General features: G+C 49.8%; 1 protein-coding gene across 1 annotated transcript; it reads right to left on the bottom strand.

Annotated features, from left to right (window-relative positions):
• Nucleotides 1-1,697: 1,697 nt before the first annotated feature.
• DLX2 (distal-less homeobox 2) lies at nucleotides 1,698-3,695 on the bottom strand. The gene is made up of 3 exons (XM_059476251.1): nucleotides 3,371-3,695; nucleotides 2,985-3,172; nucleotides 1,698-2,712 (listed from the first exon to the last, which is right to left on the bottom strand). Exons 1-3 carry the CDS (start codon nucleotides 3,693-3,695, stop codon nucleotides 2,398-2,400), a joined length of 828 nt encoding a protein of 275 aa, XP_059332234.1. The 3' UTR covers nucleotides 1,698-2,397.
• Between the last annotated feature and the right edge of the window lie 10,533 nt (nucleotides 3,696-14,228).

Raw genomic sequence — 14,228 nt, 5'->3', positions numbered from 1 at the left:
TCCGGGCTCGCCGCCCCGGCGCTTCGCCGTCCGCCAGCGCGGAAGTTTCTTCTCCCCGGTCCGAGCGGGCGACTGAGGCCACTGCCACCAGTGGCCCGCGGCCGGCAGGAGGGTGGAGGAGGGGAAGGATACGGGATGAGTCGGCCCCGCTGTTTCTTGGGACGGTTCTGGACTCTTGTCCCCATCCTCGCCGCCCGGTCAGAGTCGGCACTGGAGGGCAGATCCTCTTTCCCCTTTGTCTCTCCCACTCCCTCCTCTCGCTTTCTTTGCACCCGACTCTCCTCTTCCAATATCTCCCCGTCATTCTTCGCTTTTCTTCATTCCTCCTTCGACCCCCGCCTCCCCTTGCCCCCAAGCTTTCCCCAAGCTCTCAGAAGCAATCTGCCCTCCCGCTTTCCCCCCTTCTTTCCCCCTCCCTCTTTTCCCCCTTCTTTCCCCCTTCCTCCCGAAGTGTCTCCTTGTGAGGCCGCCCCCCTCCGCCTTCCCCGGCCCCGCCCGAGCTCCCCATGCCAAGGAAGAGCCTCGGCCAGGCTGGCCATTCCCGACCCCGGGCAAGCTGGCCTGAGCCTTCTTGTCTGCAATGGGATCTTCATCACGGCTCTCTCTCTCCGTGTCCCCTCCAAGAATGGCGGGGTCCTCGTGGTAATGGAGGCCAGTGATCCCTTCCTTCCGCCGCTTTTGCACCTCCAGCAGCAGCGCCTCCAGGGGTGCAGCCCATAGGGGTGTGCCCTCAGAGTTACAGCTTGGGGGGCACAGCCGGGAGGGGACATCCCGAGTGGGGCGGCCCCAAAGGGTGCAGCAAAGGCCATCAAAGTGAGGTTCAGCTCAGAGGGGTGCAAGGGAGCGTTCCAGAGGGGTCCAGCCCTCGAAGGATGCATCCCATGAAGCTGCAACTTGGACGGGGTGCTGCCTGGAAAGGGTTCAGCCTGGAGGGATGCTGCCCTTACGAGGCACATCCCAGAGGATTTCGGCTAGGCGGGATGAAGCTGAAGGGCTGCATCCCAAAGGGGAACATCTTGAGGTACATCTCAGAGAGAGAGGTACAAGGGGTACATCTCAGAGAGAGAGCAGTCGGCGCCTCCAGCCCTCGAAGTACCCCAGAGGGGCTTGGGGCAGCCACCAGCTCTGGCCTTAGCAAAGATCCCGTGCAGGTTACCGGCCTGGTTGCCATTGCCGGAAGGGCAAGGCGAAATGCCTCTGGGTCGGGGCTGCGCCCGAGGTGCGGCTCCGGGCACGGCGAATCCCGGGCACGGCTCTGCCCCAAAGCCCTCCGGACAGCCACGGGAAGCTGTGAGACGGCAGCAGTCTGTCCCGGGTGAAATGTCGCTGGCGCCAGCAGGCGGGAGAGGGGGAAGGGGGGCGGCTCTGGGCTGCTGCAGGCAGCGCTGAGTGATTCATAGCCTCGCCAAGAACACTGTCAGGGGCGAGATTTTATTGTAGACGGGAAAGAGGGGAAGGAGGAGGGAAGTTGCGGGCTTGCGGCAACTGTTACAATGGGGAGGGGGTGGAGGGGACGCGGCTCTCCCTCCCTGCGAACGCCCGGGTCCGAATCGACACCCTCAAATTTCCCCATCCCCCAAAAACTCAGCGTGGGCACCGTGGAAACAATAATTTATTTAAATACTCTCTGCTTATTGTAAAAGAAACATTAATGAGTGTATAAGTTTTCCATAATAAATAACCAAAAATACTTTTTTTTTTCTTCACGACGCTAGACATCAAAGAGATCAGGGGCATGTCAGTGGCTCGGTTGCCGCCGGCGGGGGAAGAGTGGAGGGGGGGCTGGAGAGGAGAGCTGGCTGCGGCTGGCGCCCGACGCGCGGAAGCCCCGTCGGGGCACGAAACCAGCCCGGAGGCAGCGCACGGGCGGGAGCCGCACCGGCACCGCCGCCTGCGGCCGGCCCCCGCCCTCGTTTCGTTCACGGCTAAAACGGATACCTCAAACACGGGAGGCTTCTGTTTTAAATCTACATATAAAAATTATTTATCTTTTTTTTTTAATCGTTTTATTCTTTTAATCCCCAGCATCAACGTGAGGTTATCCGCAAAGGCACCTGTCAACTTTAAAAAAATAAAAAGTAAAGTTAACCAGAGTTCTGCGCCGGTGGTTTGATGAAAATGCCGGGGAAGAGGAGGAAGATAGACGGAGAGGAGGGAGGGAGGTGAGTACTCGTTTCGCAGCGTGGTTGTTTTCACGGCGGGAGGGAGGACCCCACGGGGCCGAATGCACACGGGCCCCGCCGGCGGCGGCAACGGGACGGGACGAGGCGCGGAGCAGTTTCCTCTCCGTCGGGATGGCCGAGGCCGGAGCCAGGCTTCACCAAAACACCAGTGCTGCACGTCGGTGCCCCGCGGCTGCCGGGTGCGGCCCGCAGGCTCAAGTCTCTACTAAGGCGCCTAGAAGATGTTGCCGCTGCCGTGGTGATGCGGAGGCTGCGCCGGCTGCGGGAGGGGAGCGGCCGCCGGCAGGTGCGCCGGGCCGCCGGGGGCCGGCGGGTACCACGAGTAACTACCGAGGAAGGCGGCGGCGGGGCTGGGGCTGGCGGTGCCGGCGCCGCCCGCGGTACGTGGGTGCGGAGCGAAGTCCCAGGCGGGGGGCGAGGAGGGAGACGGTGGCGAAGAACTGCGGCGGGGAGGCGGCTCCGCTGGGATCTCTCCGCTTTTCCACATCTTCTTGAACTTGGAGCGGCGGTTCTGAAACCAGATCTTTACCTGCGGGGAGAGGGGCGTCAGGCGGCCGCTGCCTCTGCGGCGCCTTCCCGGCGCCCAGACCGCCCGCGACGGGGCAGGGACGCGCAGCTTTCGCAGCCCCGAGCACTCCCGGCGCTGCCTCAGCGGCGCTGCCGCCGCGCCTGCACTCCCACCGCGGGCCGTCGAGGCGCCATGGGCCGGCCTTCCTCCCACGCTCGCACCCGACTCCGCGGAGGGCGACAGGCCCCGGCGGGGCGGGACGTGCCCGGGACCCCGCGGCGGAAAGGCCTTACCTGCGTCTGGGTGAGGCCGAGGGAGGCCGCCAGCTCCGCTCTCTCGGGCAGGGCGAGGTACTGGGTTTTCTGGAAGCGCCGCTGCAGAGCCGCCAGCTGGAAGCTGGAGTAGATGGTCCGGGGCTTCCGCACTTTCTTCGGTTTCCCGTTCACGATCCTGATCTCCGGCTCGCAGTCTTCCTTCTCTGCTGCGGCAGAAACGGCAACCCCAGTGAGGCGAGGCGCCCCCGCCACCTCGGGCCCTGCTCGCAGCTCGGCATCACCGCCCTCCCCGTCGGGGCGACCCGCCGGGAGCGAGCGCTCTCCCGGCCCACCCCGTGTCCAGAGCCCCGATCGCCGCCTCGCCAGGCTCACCGAGCCGTCCCCCTCGCGGGGCTCGGACGTACCAGAGTCATTGTTGGCCGGGGAGGCCCTGCTGCCGTAGGGCCCGTAGGAGCCGTAGGCGCCCCCGTAACCCACGTCGTAGGCGGCCTTGGCAGAGTAGGGGGCGGTGCCGCCGCCCGCGTAGGGGTAGGAGCTCACGGGGCCGTAGGGCGGCCCGCCCGCTGCCCCGTGCTGCTGGTTGGTGTAGTAGCTGCTGTCGGTGGCCGTGGAGACGGGCAGCGTGGGGGACTCCTGCGGCTTGTGCAGGACGCCGTGCTGGTGGTAGCTGCCGGCGGAGATCTGGCTGGTGTGCATGTCCGGCATCAGACTCTCCAGCACGCCCGTCATCCCGCGCCCCCGCCCTCCGGGGCACGGGTCGCCGCCCCGCGGCCGTCCCCACCGGGGGCAGGCGGTCAGAGCCGCGCCACCATGGCGAGCCTCGCCGCGCTCCGCCGGGGCGGTGCAGCCGCGCTCCCGCCGCCGCCAGCGGGACGGACTGTGCGCGCCGCACGCCGCCGGGACGGCATTTAACACCGGTCACGTGGCGCGGCGTACGTCACCTAGCAACAGCCAATGGGGAGCCCGCCCGCGCCGGCGCCCCGCGGGCTCGCGGAGTGCGGGACGGGAGCGGCGCCGGGCGTGGGGACGAGCGGCCGCGGGGCCGCCGGGACCGGGACCTTCCCCGTCGTAGGGCTCAGGCTGCTGCACCTCTGGTTGGACGGGGCGGCTCAGCCCGGCCGCTTCTGCCATGCTGTGTCTCTGGTGTGTGCCCCCGTCTGGCCGGCAACCCCAGGGAAAGATCCGCGTATCGGTCCCCCCTAAACGGGCATCCCCACGCGGGTGGAGCTGGGCGGCCGCGTTTGGGATCCTTCTCAAAGGGAGAGCGTGCACATCGCAGGAGATCAGTAACCCGCTCTCTGTGCCAGAGTGGCAGAGCTTTCCAGTGAAATCTCCGTAACATTTGACGCGGAGGGGCGACATTGTGCCTAGCACGCGTGTTTTGTACAGCAATTGCTGAAGGCGCCCACGGTACGTCCTTCCACGCGGCAGTCCCTAACGGCGCCTGATGCAGCCCAGGCGGGGCCGGAGGTGCCAGGCACCCGCGAGCAGCCGCCTGTCTCCCTGCCCTGTCCGCTGGCGGTCGCACCAAGGCCGTCGGGGCCGGTTGCCAGTCGGGCACGGCGGCGCTGCCCTTGGCCGCCCTCTGCCGGGGCCAGCACCGCTGGGCAGCAGCTGGAATAGTGTCTCAGATGCGCTGAGTAGCGCTTCGGAACTGATTTTTACTCTTGTATGTTATTTTCCTCACTCGACTGTCCCGCCGCGGAGCGGGGCCGCCTGCCAGGGAGCGCGTTCCTTTCGCTGGGAGAAGGAGCCCGCGCTGCCGGCGGCTGCCCCGGGGGTGCGGCCGCGTCCTTGCGGGAGTCTCACGTGTGTTCAGCGCGGACAGGGAGGGAGGCGGCACTGGCGCGAGGGTGGCTGCAGATGTTACCACAAAAAGGTAAAAAGGTAACAAAAAATAAAAGAAAAGGTAAAAAGGTAAAAAAAAAAAAAAAAAAAAAAAGATAAAAAAAAAAAAAAAAGCGTCCGGCCGCCGTCGTGTTGTTCGCAAGGGCCGGGGTACGTGGCGTACCTGGCGATCCTCGCGCGCGCCCTGAGCTCGCCCTGCCTCGCGAGCCCGCGCGTGCCCGCTCAGGCCCCCTCCTCGCGCTCGTCCCGTCCCGCTCCGCCCGGCGGGGGCCGCTCCCTCACGGCGCCGGTGCCGGTGCCGGGCATCCCGCTCCCGCCCCGGGCCGGCCTCGCCCCGGCGTCGGCCGCTTGGAAGAGGATTGTGGCCGGAGCCTGATCGTGGAATCTGTGCCTGCGGGTGGCGGCGCTGCGGCCAGCGCAGGTGCGCGGGGCTGGCCCTGGTGGTCTGCCAGCGGCAGGTGGGCCCGTGAATGGGGCTGCGGGGATGGGGCGCTCGGCTGAGGCGGCGGTGAGCCCCGGGCGCGGCCTCCGCGGGAACCGACGTGCCCAGAACCCGTGATAACGTTATCCCGTTATCCGTGATAACGCCGGGACCTGGCGGCCGGCCCTGCTGGGCAGCGGGGCCCGGAGGAGCCGGAGCAGCGGCGGTCACGGAGAGCTCGGTGCCCGCAGCAGTGGCTCTCGTGCTGCTGACTCTCCCAAGTATAGCTGGTGCTTAGTGCGAGAGAAAAGCACTTTCTGCAATCAGCACTGTGATCACAAGGCATGTTCGTAGCACTGTTTCTGTCCATCGCTGGGTGAAGGCCGGCAGTCTGAAAAAGCCGCTGGCTCGCTCGGGAGAGGGGCAGACAGCGTTTGGTGGCTGTCAGCAAGCAGCAGGACAATCAGCTACCCTTCATTAGTCACGCTTTGAAGTGTGTGAGATAGTTGAAAAAATACAGAGGTGAAAGGGCACTTCATCTCACACTGAGGATTTAATACAGAAAAGGACTTACTTGGGAATCTGTCTTACTATGTGGCAATTTTTATTTTGTAATGAAATTAAATAGTGCTATATAGCATGTACATGGTGATCTGTACAAAAAGTAAAGGGCATGGTTTTGTTTTGTTTGCCTTAGCTTATATGAATAGTCTTTCCTGTGCAAGTTGTTCCTCATAAGTTGATGCAGGGCTCATAAATTTAAATGATATTGTCAAATGATAGCTGCTCCAAAGTCTTATGGCTTTATTTCTGAAGTTTTTTTGCTTATGTGGAGGCACAGACTTGCTGGAATGACCACTGGCATTTATTTTGCATTTATTTACTTTGCATTTATTCACATGACTGATCTTGTTGATCTGATTTTGTTATTTCTAATTTACTTGAACTTTTCTTGTGAGGTGGTTGTTTTAAACACCAACTTGTATAAATAAAGGCATGATTAATGGAGAGATGACATCAGGCAGCAGGAAGAAAGGAGAAAGACTTATTTTATGTGAGAGACAACTGGACTATCATGAATGTTTTACAACACACTTCTCTGAATCAGTCATAGTTTTATCAGGAGTTTAAAAAAATAATGGCATTAGGCTTGCCCAGTGTTTATGTGTTTTCATGTTCTTGTGTTGAGCTAATAATTTTAATTCTGCTTTTTTTGTCCTTGCTTTGGGAATTGTGAATGTTACATGGCTGGGTAATTAGAAGAGACACAGAAAGACTAGGGAGTGAGGGAAAAATTGGAGGAGAGTAGGAGTGTTTTGTGTACCTGCTGTTCATACTCGGCAATCCTGCCTGGTTTTGGTGTAATAGATCATGTGTTATTGTTTATATCCCGTGAGAAGGAATGTTTGTATGATACAAAATTACATTTTACACACGCTGGTCTTTCAGTTGCACGTGGGAGGATGCTTGCCTTGCTGCAGAGCAGTTCAGTGGTGAAAAGTTTTGGTCATGAAGTTTGTATGAGTATACAGCACTCACTGCTAGAGGCAACAAAACAATTGAGCTGGCTTTGTTGCTGTTGACTTGTTTGTTTTAGAAGCATCCTCATGCTGACTGTGGGCATATTTAGTTTATGAAGTATGGTAAACACAGTGTGTATAAACACAAGAGAGGACCATCAAAGTCATCATCTCCAGCTGATCCGGTTATATTAATTTCTTATTATTTTTTTAAAAGGCAGTTGTATATAATTCATAGAAATGGTTATGCTAACTCCAAGCTGGTATATTTTGTTTAATTTTTTTTATTAACTATTATTCCTATGATTGTCTTCCTGAAATAGACTTTGTCTGAGAAAAACGTGAAAACACTTAGGGCTGGTATCCTGACTCAATATATGTGGCATGGATTTAACCTAAGGATCAATGGAACAAGTTGTTACGCAGTGTTTCATCTCAAGTTTTACTTGAAGAGAACGGCACTTAACATTAAGAATGAGGTTAATTTTTAATCTGCTGTATTTTTAAATATTATTTTATCCATTAGGGTCCACATTTGGCCATGCCATTTCACTTACTTCAGCAAGAATGTGGTGAATCCTAAGAGACGGGCTTATTATTTCTGATGATATTGCACAAAAGTAGTTGGAGAGTAGTCTCTACTGCAGTGGCATGTTAACAAGTATGGATTTCTTTCCATGGCAAAGGGAAATGCTTTTCAGTGGACTTCTAGTGATGTAATGCATGGTGTAGTTCTGAGTATTTGCCTTAATAATTGAAGAGTAATATAATCATGTGCCAGATGAAGCCATGAGGAGGGTTTATGCTTGCACTGTACCTATGAAATCTGGTATTACACTCGAGAGTGATGGTAACAGTTCAGTCTTCCTTTTCTGAGGGATTAAGTGTATCAGCTTTTGGGAAATTGTACGAATCTTTTCAACACCCTTCCGTAAGCTTGCTACCTGCTGTGCTTAGTTTCAGAATCCAGCATTATCATTTTCCTCTCTAAAAACTGTTTATTGTCTCATTCATCTGTACATCAGATTACTTCATTCCAAAAATCACATAACTCTTCTGAGAAGAATATGCCCCCTTGTGTGGCTCCCTGAGGATTCCTTTCTTAGCCCCTTGTTGTAAACAGCTTATACAAGCGTGACATGAGACATGGGTTCTGTAAAATCCTTTCAGAGTTGTTTATTAAGCTGTCTTGGTCTCAGATTATCTTTCTCAGTGATGATTCACTGGCAGCTCAGCACCTTTCTTCAGCAGAAACCTTAGCAGACTGGAGCACAAACTGTGACTTTTAATAGTGGATTAGTCTGGTATTATTTAGCACAGGTGTTTCTCAGTTGTTTCCTTGCACAATGTTGAGGAAGTGCACAGCCTGATGCATTGGAGTGAATGTCTCATATCAGCACATTCTTGGTTCTAATAATTGCTGCAGATGCTTGGTGTGGGAAGGAAGGTCTGTGTGCAGAATGTGAAGGCAGTAGAGCAGCAGTCCTTGTGGGTTTTGGGAACAAAGCAGAGCATGCCCGAACAGTCCCTCTTGCCTCCTTTAAGACTGAAATTCTACCTTGTTCTGCAGTAGGGCTCTTTGACATGTTCTGATCATCTCTGGGGCTTCCATTTTTTTTTCTTTACCAGATGTATCGTAAGTAATACTACTGACAAAACCCAAAAACTGTGTGCTTTTTCATGGTGGTTTTGTGGAGTGTTTTTTTTTTTTTTTTTTCCCTTAAGAGAATGAGATTGGTAGAATAGTTAGAAATGAATCGTTTCAGTGGTGTTTTGTGGGAATGTTAACTGGCCAGAGGCCAGGCAAATGGTACAGGGCAAGTGCTTGTGAGCCCACTTTATAGTGGATTTGAGCACGCTCAGGTTCAGCCAATAAGAAAATCTTTGTCAAAAGTGTTTTTTGTGTGAATATTTGGATGAAACAAAACTCTTTAGTAAGAGCATGCATGAAAAATGCTTTCAAGATGAATCATTAGATAATTTCTAATATTGCTGTAAATGGCAAGTGTGAGAGAAGCTGAGAGGCGTATTTTGTGGGAGCAGATTTAAGCTGAGTTGATCAGTTGTATCATTTTGAGCTCTTGTTTTGCACAGGTAGTAGAGAACATTTTATTTTTCCTTGACTGTAACATCTGTACAACCTTTACCTGTGCGCAGTTTAAGCAAATTTCAACACTGAGAATAACCTAGACTGCTTTGGTGTTAGCTTAAATGTGATTATTTGATTGATTATAGTGGACAATGGTGTTTGGAGCCCAGAAATGCTACATCCCCTGTGTGTACTGGATGAGTTTTGATTTGTAGTGCCAGTGAACTGTCTGAGGTGCGGAGTGTGCTTTCTTCTGCAGGATCTTGTTTGAGCTGACACCTCCTATGACTGGCAAATAATAAAGTCTGTTCCTGATGGAAAACATGAATGTCTTGCTTGGAAGGAGGAGATGTGTGTTTTGCTTTAAAGAAGATATGTACAAGAACAAATCTTGTAAATGGATTATACAGCTGCAAAATACTTGGGGCAAGTCCTATATTGCTGCATTCCCATCTGGAATGCTGCGCTAAATTGGCTCAAATTGTGGACCATGCAAACTGCAGATACTCTTCATGGGAATACCTGGACATATGCCCTGGGATTTGGCACTGGCTATTCCCAGCCTTTGTAGGCATCTTAAATAGAAATGATTAATTGCTCAAACTTGGAAATTTAAAAGAAAATCTTCTTTTTTTCCAGTAGTGAGAAAATATGCACATACAAACCTTAAAAATCAATTGACTTTGAAGTTATTTTTTTTTTTAAAAGTGGTGAAGTAAATGTGATCAGAAGTGAGTGTGTTGCTATGACCTTAACTGGTGAAGCCACAGCTGTTCCATGAACTGGTTGGGGGACCTTTTCTTCAGGCTGTGTAGCTGAAGTCTGTTGTGTAAATATGACAGAGAGGGAGTTTTAGGTAGTGAATTGTCTGTGAGGAGTGCTCAATCTCATAATCTGCACACACATCTATCTTGAAACTGCTCCTCCTTGGAAGGAAAGGGGTGAAAGGAACTGTGTTCAGGTTCACAAGAGTTACTGCCTTTTGTTTTCTTGTGCTTGCTTCACATACAATATTGGCAGGTGATTTGCACATGTATTTAATCTCGTAGTATTTTTCCTGTTGGCAGAATGCCTAGATCTGAGAAGTACGTGCCTTTTATGAACGCTGCTGTACATCTAAATAAATTAAATTAGAATGTTGCTTTTTACCTGTATGCATGTCTGTCAGGGGTTAGTGTTGTCACCTAAGGAGTTTAAGCACCTTAATTTTTTTTTTCTTTTCAGCTTGGAAGCTAAGAAAATATCTAAGAAGAAAATGTCTTGAAAACTGAGAGAGCAGAGCAACTGCCGACATAAAATGGTAGGTGGTAAATTAACTAAGTAAATTCTATTGCCTTCAGGTCCTCTCGTGACTCAGTCTTATGTGACTTTGCATGTAATTTGCAAAAGTAGTTGAAAAATTGAGTAATAGTGATGTGAACATTAAGGTGTAAAGAATCTAAGTGGCCGCAGGGTGTCCCCACTGTTCCATGAGGATGCATCCTGGTGGGCCATTTATCCTGTAGTACAAAGCTTGGTACACATCTTAAATATGCTATTTTATATGTTGTACGTTTCAGCATTTGTCTTTATATTTCCAGTGCTTATTTGTCAGGGCAACCAAATAACATCTAGTCTGAGGGAGGGACAACGGGAAAAAAGGAATTGCTTTGCTTGGTTTGCTTGCTTTAGGTCTGAGTTCTCTTTTAGCTTCCAAAGATTGGGTGTGGACAGGACTTGATTTTTCTAAAGTAACAGTTATTCATTACATGTGAGTGAAGTTTGGTTACTGAAATTAGAATGAGAATTTTTTTCAGAAAGATAGTTTTCTGTCCACTTTAAAAGCCTGCTACAGGAGGTTTTCATGTTGGCCAAGAAAGTGAAGTGACATACTTATCTAAGGACTTGTCTGAACAACATTGGTGGCATCAAATTAAGGGATGACAGTGGAAGTAATGCTTTTGGTCTCTTAGGGTAGTTTACTTCAGATATGGTTTAATTTAAGCAGAAGGGAGGCATTCTGCACAATAAATGCATCCAAGTGGGAAGCTGGTGCAGAGAACAGCTACAGTAGTAAAACTTACACCCTGACTTCTGAGTAGTGTATGTGTCCCAAAACTCTGAATGTACAGTATGTGATGGATCAGACTGTAGCTGATACTGCACAAGGATATGTGCTCCACTCCTGCAAATGTTCAAGCCTGGTCTGGTGGAAAGTGTCCCTGTTCACAGCAGAGGTGCTGGGACTAGATCATCTTTAAGGTCCCTTCCAACCCAGACCATTCCATAACTCTCTAAAAAGTATAAAGCATAAGGAGCTCTGTGTTAGGGCTTGGACTTCATATTTTACTAAGACCATGCTGTTACATGGAAGCTGATGCTTTCCTGAGGAATTCTTTATAGCTGCATTAATGATAACCAGTTGCCTTAGATTTTCAGCACCTCTGAAAATCACAAGATGTGTTTTTAAGTCAGATAGTATTTGGGATGAGAAACAATTACGTTTTGGGCAGCCTGTTGTGCCTGAAAATGAAAGCTGATTACTAAGTAGATAAAACGTTCACAGTGCTCTTGGAACCAAAAGGCTGCAGTTGCAATAGAGGGTGTGCAAGGTACATGTGGGCTGGGAATTGGTGCATGGGTGACTGGGCTGTTTAAGCTCTGAGTGGTCAGGTTTTGTAAGGAGCCTGCAGTGCTAACAGTTGAGAATCTTGTATGGATCTTAGTGCTTGGAAGAATGAGCTACATTGCTAAGTGCACTGCAGCAAAGCAAAAGGTTACCTTACAAATGGGAATTTTTATGCTCTGATTGAAGAACTGTGAGCAGTTGCTCCTGGACAATGTGAGACAGCACATATTGGAGGAATAATTGCCATTTAGACATAAACTGTACAGTATGAAGGTTGCATGCTTGCTTCATAATATTCTTTGTGTCCCCTTGGTTGCTTTTTTTTTTTTTTTTTTTTTTGTCCTGCATACACATACCTTCCTGGAAAGGGGAATAATTAATGCAACTTTTCAAAGAGAGATCTAGCTTCCCAGAGGTTATGAATTTTCTCATTTTCTCATTCCCTGGCAGGAAAGAGGCAGGAGATGGAATATCTCCCTAGGTGGGTTCAGGTTATGTTCCCCATCTCATTCAATACATTTGTCCCTGTAAATGGTTAGGAGTAGGCAGCAATAAGAAATGTCATCTAAGACCCTGTATGTACAGTGTGGCCACGATGGCATGACTCTTTCAGCTTTGTGTGTGGCAGAGGAATGCAGTGGTGCTGTGGTTGGAGTATAGCAGCTCTCAGCTTGCTGTGGTAATGGGGATTTGGATATTGCTGTCTCTGACCTGAGGAAATGTATGCCATGTCCTCACATGTCCAGCCTGACTTTGGGAAAGAAAGACTGAGTGAGGAAAATTGCATGTCCAGGTGATTTGCCTTCACGTTAGCTGGTCCAATCTTGATAAAAACCCAGGAGCAGAGACAGATAGGAAGGTATATTCATAGCCATGTTGTCATGAGAAAAAAATTTCTCCCGGGAGATGGCACATTTCCACTAGGTTTGTGACAACACAGCTGTGTTGGCAGGCAGACTCCAGCCCCCTAGGGGGTCTGAGAAGGAAATGCTGTCTTTCACCTTTCATTCATCCATCGATGAAAACCGACCTCTCCCGGCAAACTCTGGGATGAAAGGAAGCATTCCTTTAACTGTTAACTAGTTGTGGCTGCCAGTTGGTACTGACCTAACATACCTGTACATGTTAAATTCTGTTATGATATCAATGCTTGGGAAGCTGGGGAGGGGAATGGGAAGGAGACAGCACTGTCATTTCTCAAATGAGGTGGGGGAACAATGTGTTTTAAAGTCCAGAGAGCTGCTGTTAAGCTGAACCAGAACTTACTTTACTGTTACTTAACTTTTTTGTTATGTGTGAAGAAGGCATTGAATACTTTTGAATTCTAAAAGTGTCCTCACTGTTCTGAGGCGAACTGGATAGAGATAAGTAAAGAGTTTGTGAGAATATCTCTCTTTTAAAAGAAAATGTGTTTTTGTTGATCCCTGGTTTACATGACCTAGTTAGTTAGTTAGTTAAGGTTTTTAGAGTTCTGCAGATATTTAATAATAACTTGGTGTTGTAACTAGAAGTTCTTCAAAGAAATACCAAGCTGCAACAAATACATTACCATTGATGATTTAGTGAACTGACAGCAAAGGTAAGTAAGGCTGCTGTGCCAGCTTCTGCCCTTTTTGCCTTGCTTGCTTGCTTCATATGCTGCCCAGCAGTTGTTTAAGTGTATTGTAGGTAGGTAAGTAAATTGAACCTTTATTTTTTCAGGTGATATGTCTGACACCTAGCTGTTTTCTTGTGGCCTCTCATGCTATTATTTTTTTTTTTCTTTTGACAGCAGCTCATCTGATGGAGTCAATGTGGTGTTTTGGACACAAGTCTAATGCCTATTGTTAAACCAGGAAGTCAGTCATGCATAATCTCTTGAATTTTAGTTAATCTTAAAATCTCTTATATCTCTTATTCTTTCTTATACCATTTTTTTTGTGGTAATATGGTGGGTGGTTTTTTTTTTTTTGGTTTGTTTGTTTTGTTTTGTTTTTGTTTTCACTGTAAGGGTGGGTCACATTATAACGGAAGTTGTCAAGGATGCAGTTATATTTAAAACCACATTGAAGACCAAATGTACATCATATGTGTTCCTTAATTGCACAGTGATATATAACAATACTCAATTCATCCACACACACAAATGTGGGGCTTGCATTGGCAATTTTAACAGGACATTCAGGAGACTTAGTCTTTTTCCCTGGTGATGGTATCTGAAAGTGAAAAACATGCCTATATACTTATGAAATCTGGCAAAAATATCTCTTTTACAATAACAATGGTTATCCTCTTGCATGCTTACTCTCTTCTAGTATGTATTATTGAAAATGGATAATTGAAATTGGAGTCAGTAGAAGCCACAACAGTCTTCATGAACAATGTGAAAAATACCTTTAACAATTTTTTTCAAGTAGCTTTAACCTGTACTTTAGGACAATATCAGGAATTCTGTGTCAATCTTCTACAGAACCTGCAGAGGGAATAGCAACCATCTTGTAGACTTAATGCAGCTCCTTCAGGAGGTTTTCTGAAGCCCATGTTTGGACTTAGTATACACACTGTGTTCATGAAGATAAGTACCCCTGGGCAATTTCCTACTTGCATCAGGAATTTCCATTCTTGCCTGAAGGAGAAAAACAATGCCTGAACTTTCTTTTGCATGAAATTGAAATTTCAAAACCCTGCCATTACCAAGTGTGTATGGTGTGTTTCACTGGAGCATGGCAGTATCTCTTGAAAAAACATGTTACTATTGTAGCAAGATGGTTAATAGATGTGCCCAGTTGGCTGCACT

This window comes from Ammospiza nelsoni, chromosome 7 (genome assembly GCF_027579445.1).
Source record: "Ammospiza nelsoni isolate bAmmNel1 chromosome 7, bAmmNel1.pri, whole genome shotgun sequence".
NCBI lineage: Eukaryota > Metazoa > Chordata > Aves > Passeriformes > Passerellidae > Ammospiza > Ammospiza nelsoni.
The sequence above is the reverse complement of the archived record's forward strand: the minus strand, read 5'-3'. Positions and strand labels throughout refer to the sequence as shown.

Bases quoted from the DNA above. Each gene is read 5' to 3' on its own strand.
- DLX2 (XM_059476251.1), bottom strand. From the start codon at position 3,695: ATGACGGGCGTGCTGGAGAGTCTGATGCCGGACATGCACACCAGCCAG. The intron at 3,173-3,370 runs GTACGTCCGAGC...TTTCTGCCGCAG, and splicing joins CCCGGCCAACAATGACTCTG to CAGAGAAGGAAGACTGCGAG. The intron at 2,713-2,984 runs GTAAGGCCTTTC...CTCTCCCCGCAG, and splicing joins TCGGCCTCACCCAGACGCAG to GTAAAGATCTGGTTTCAGAA.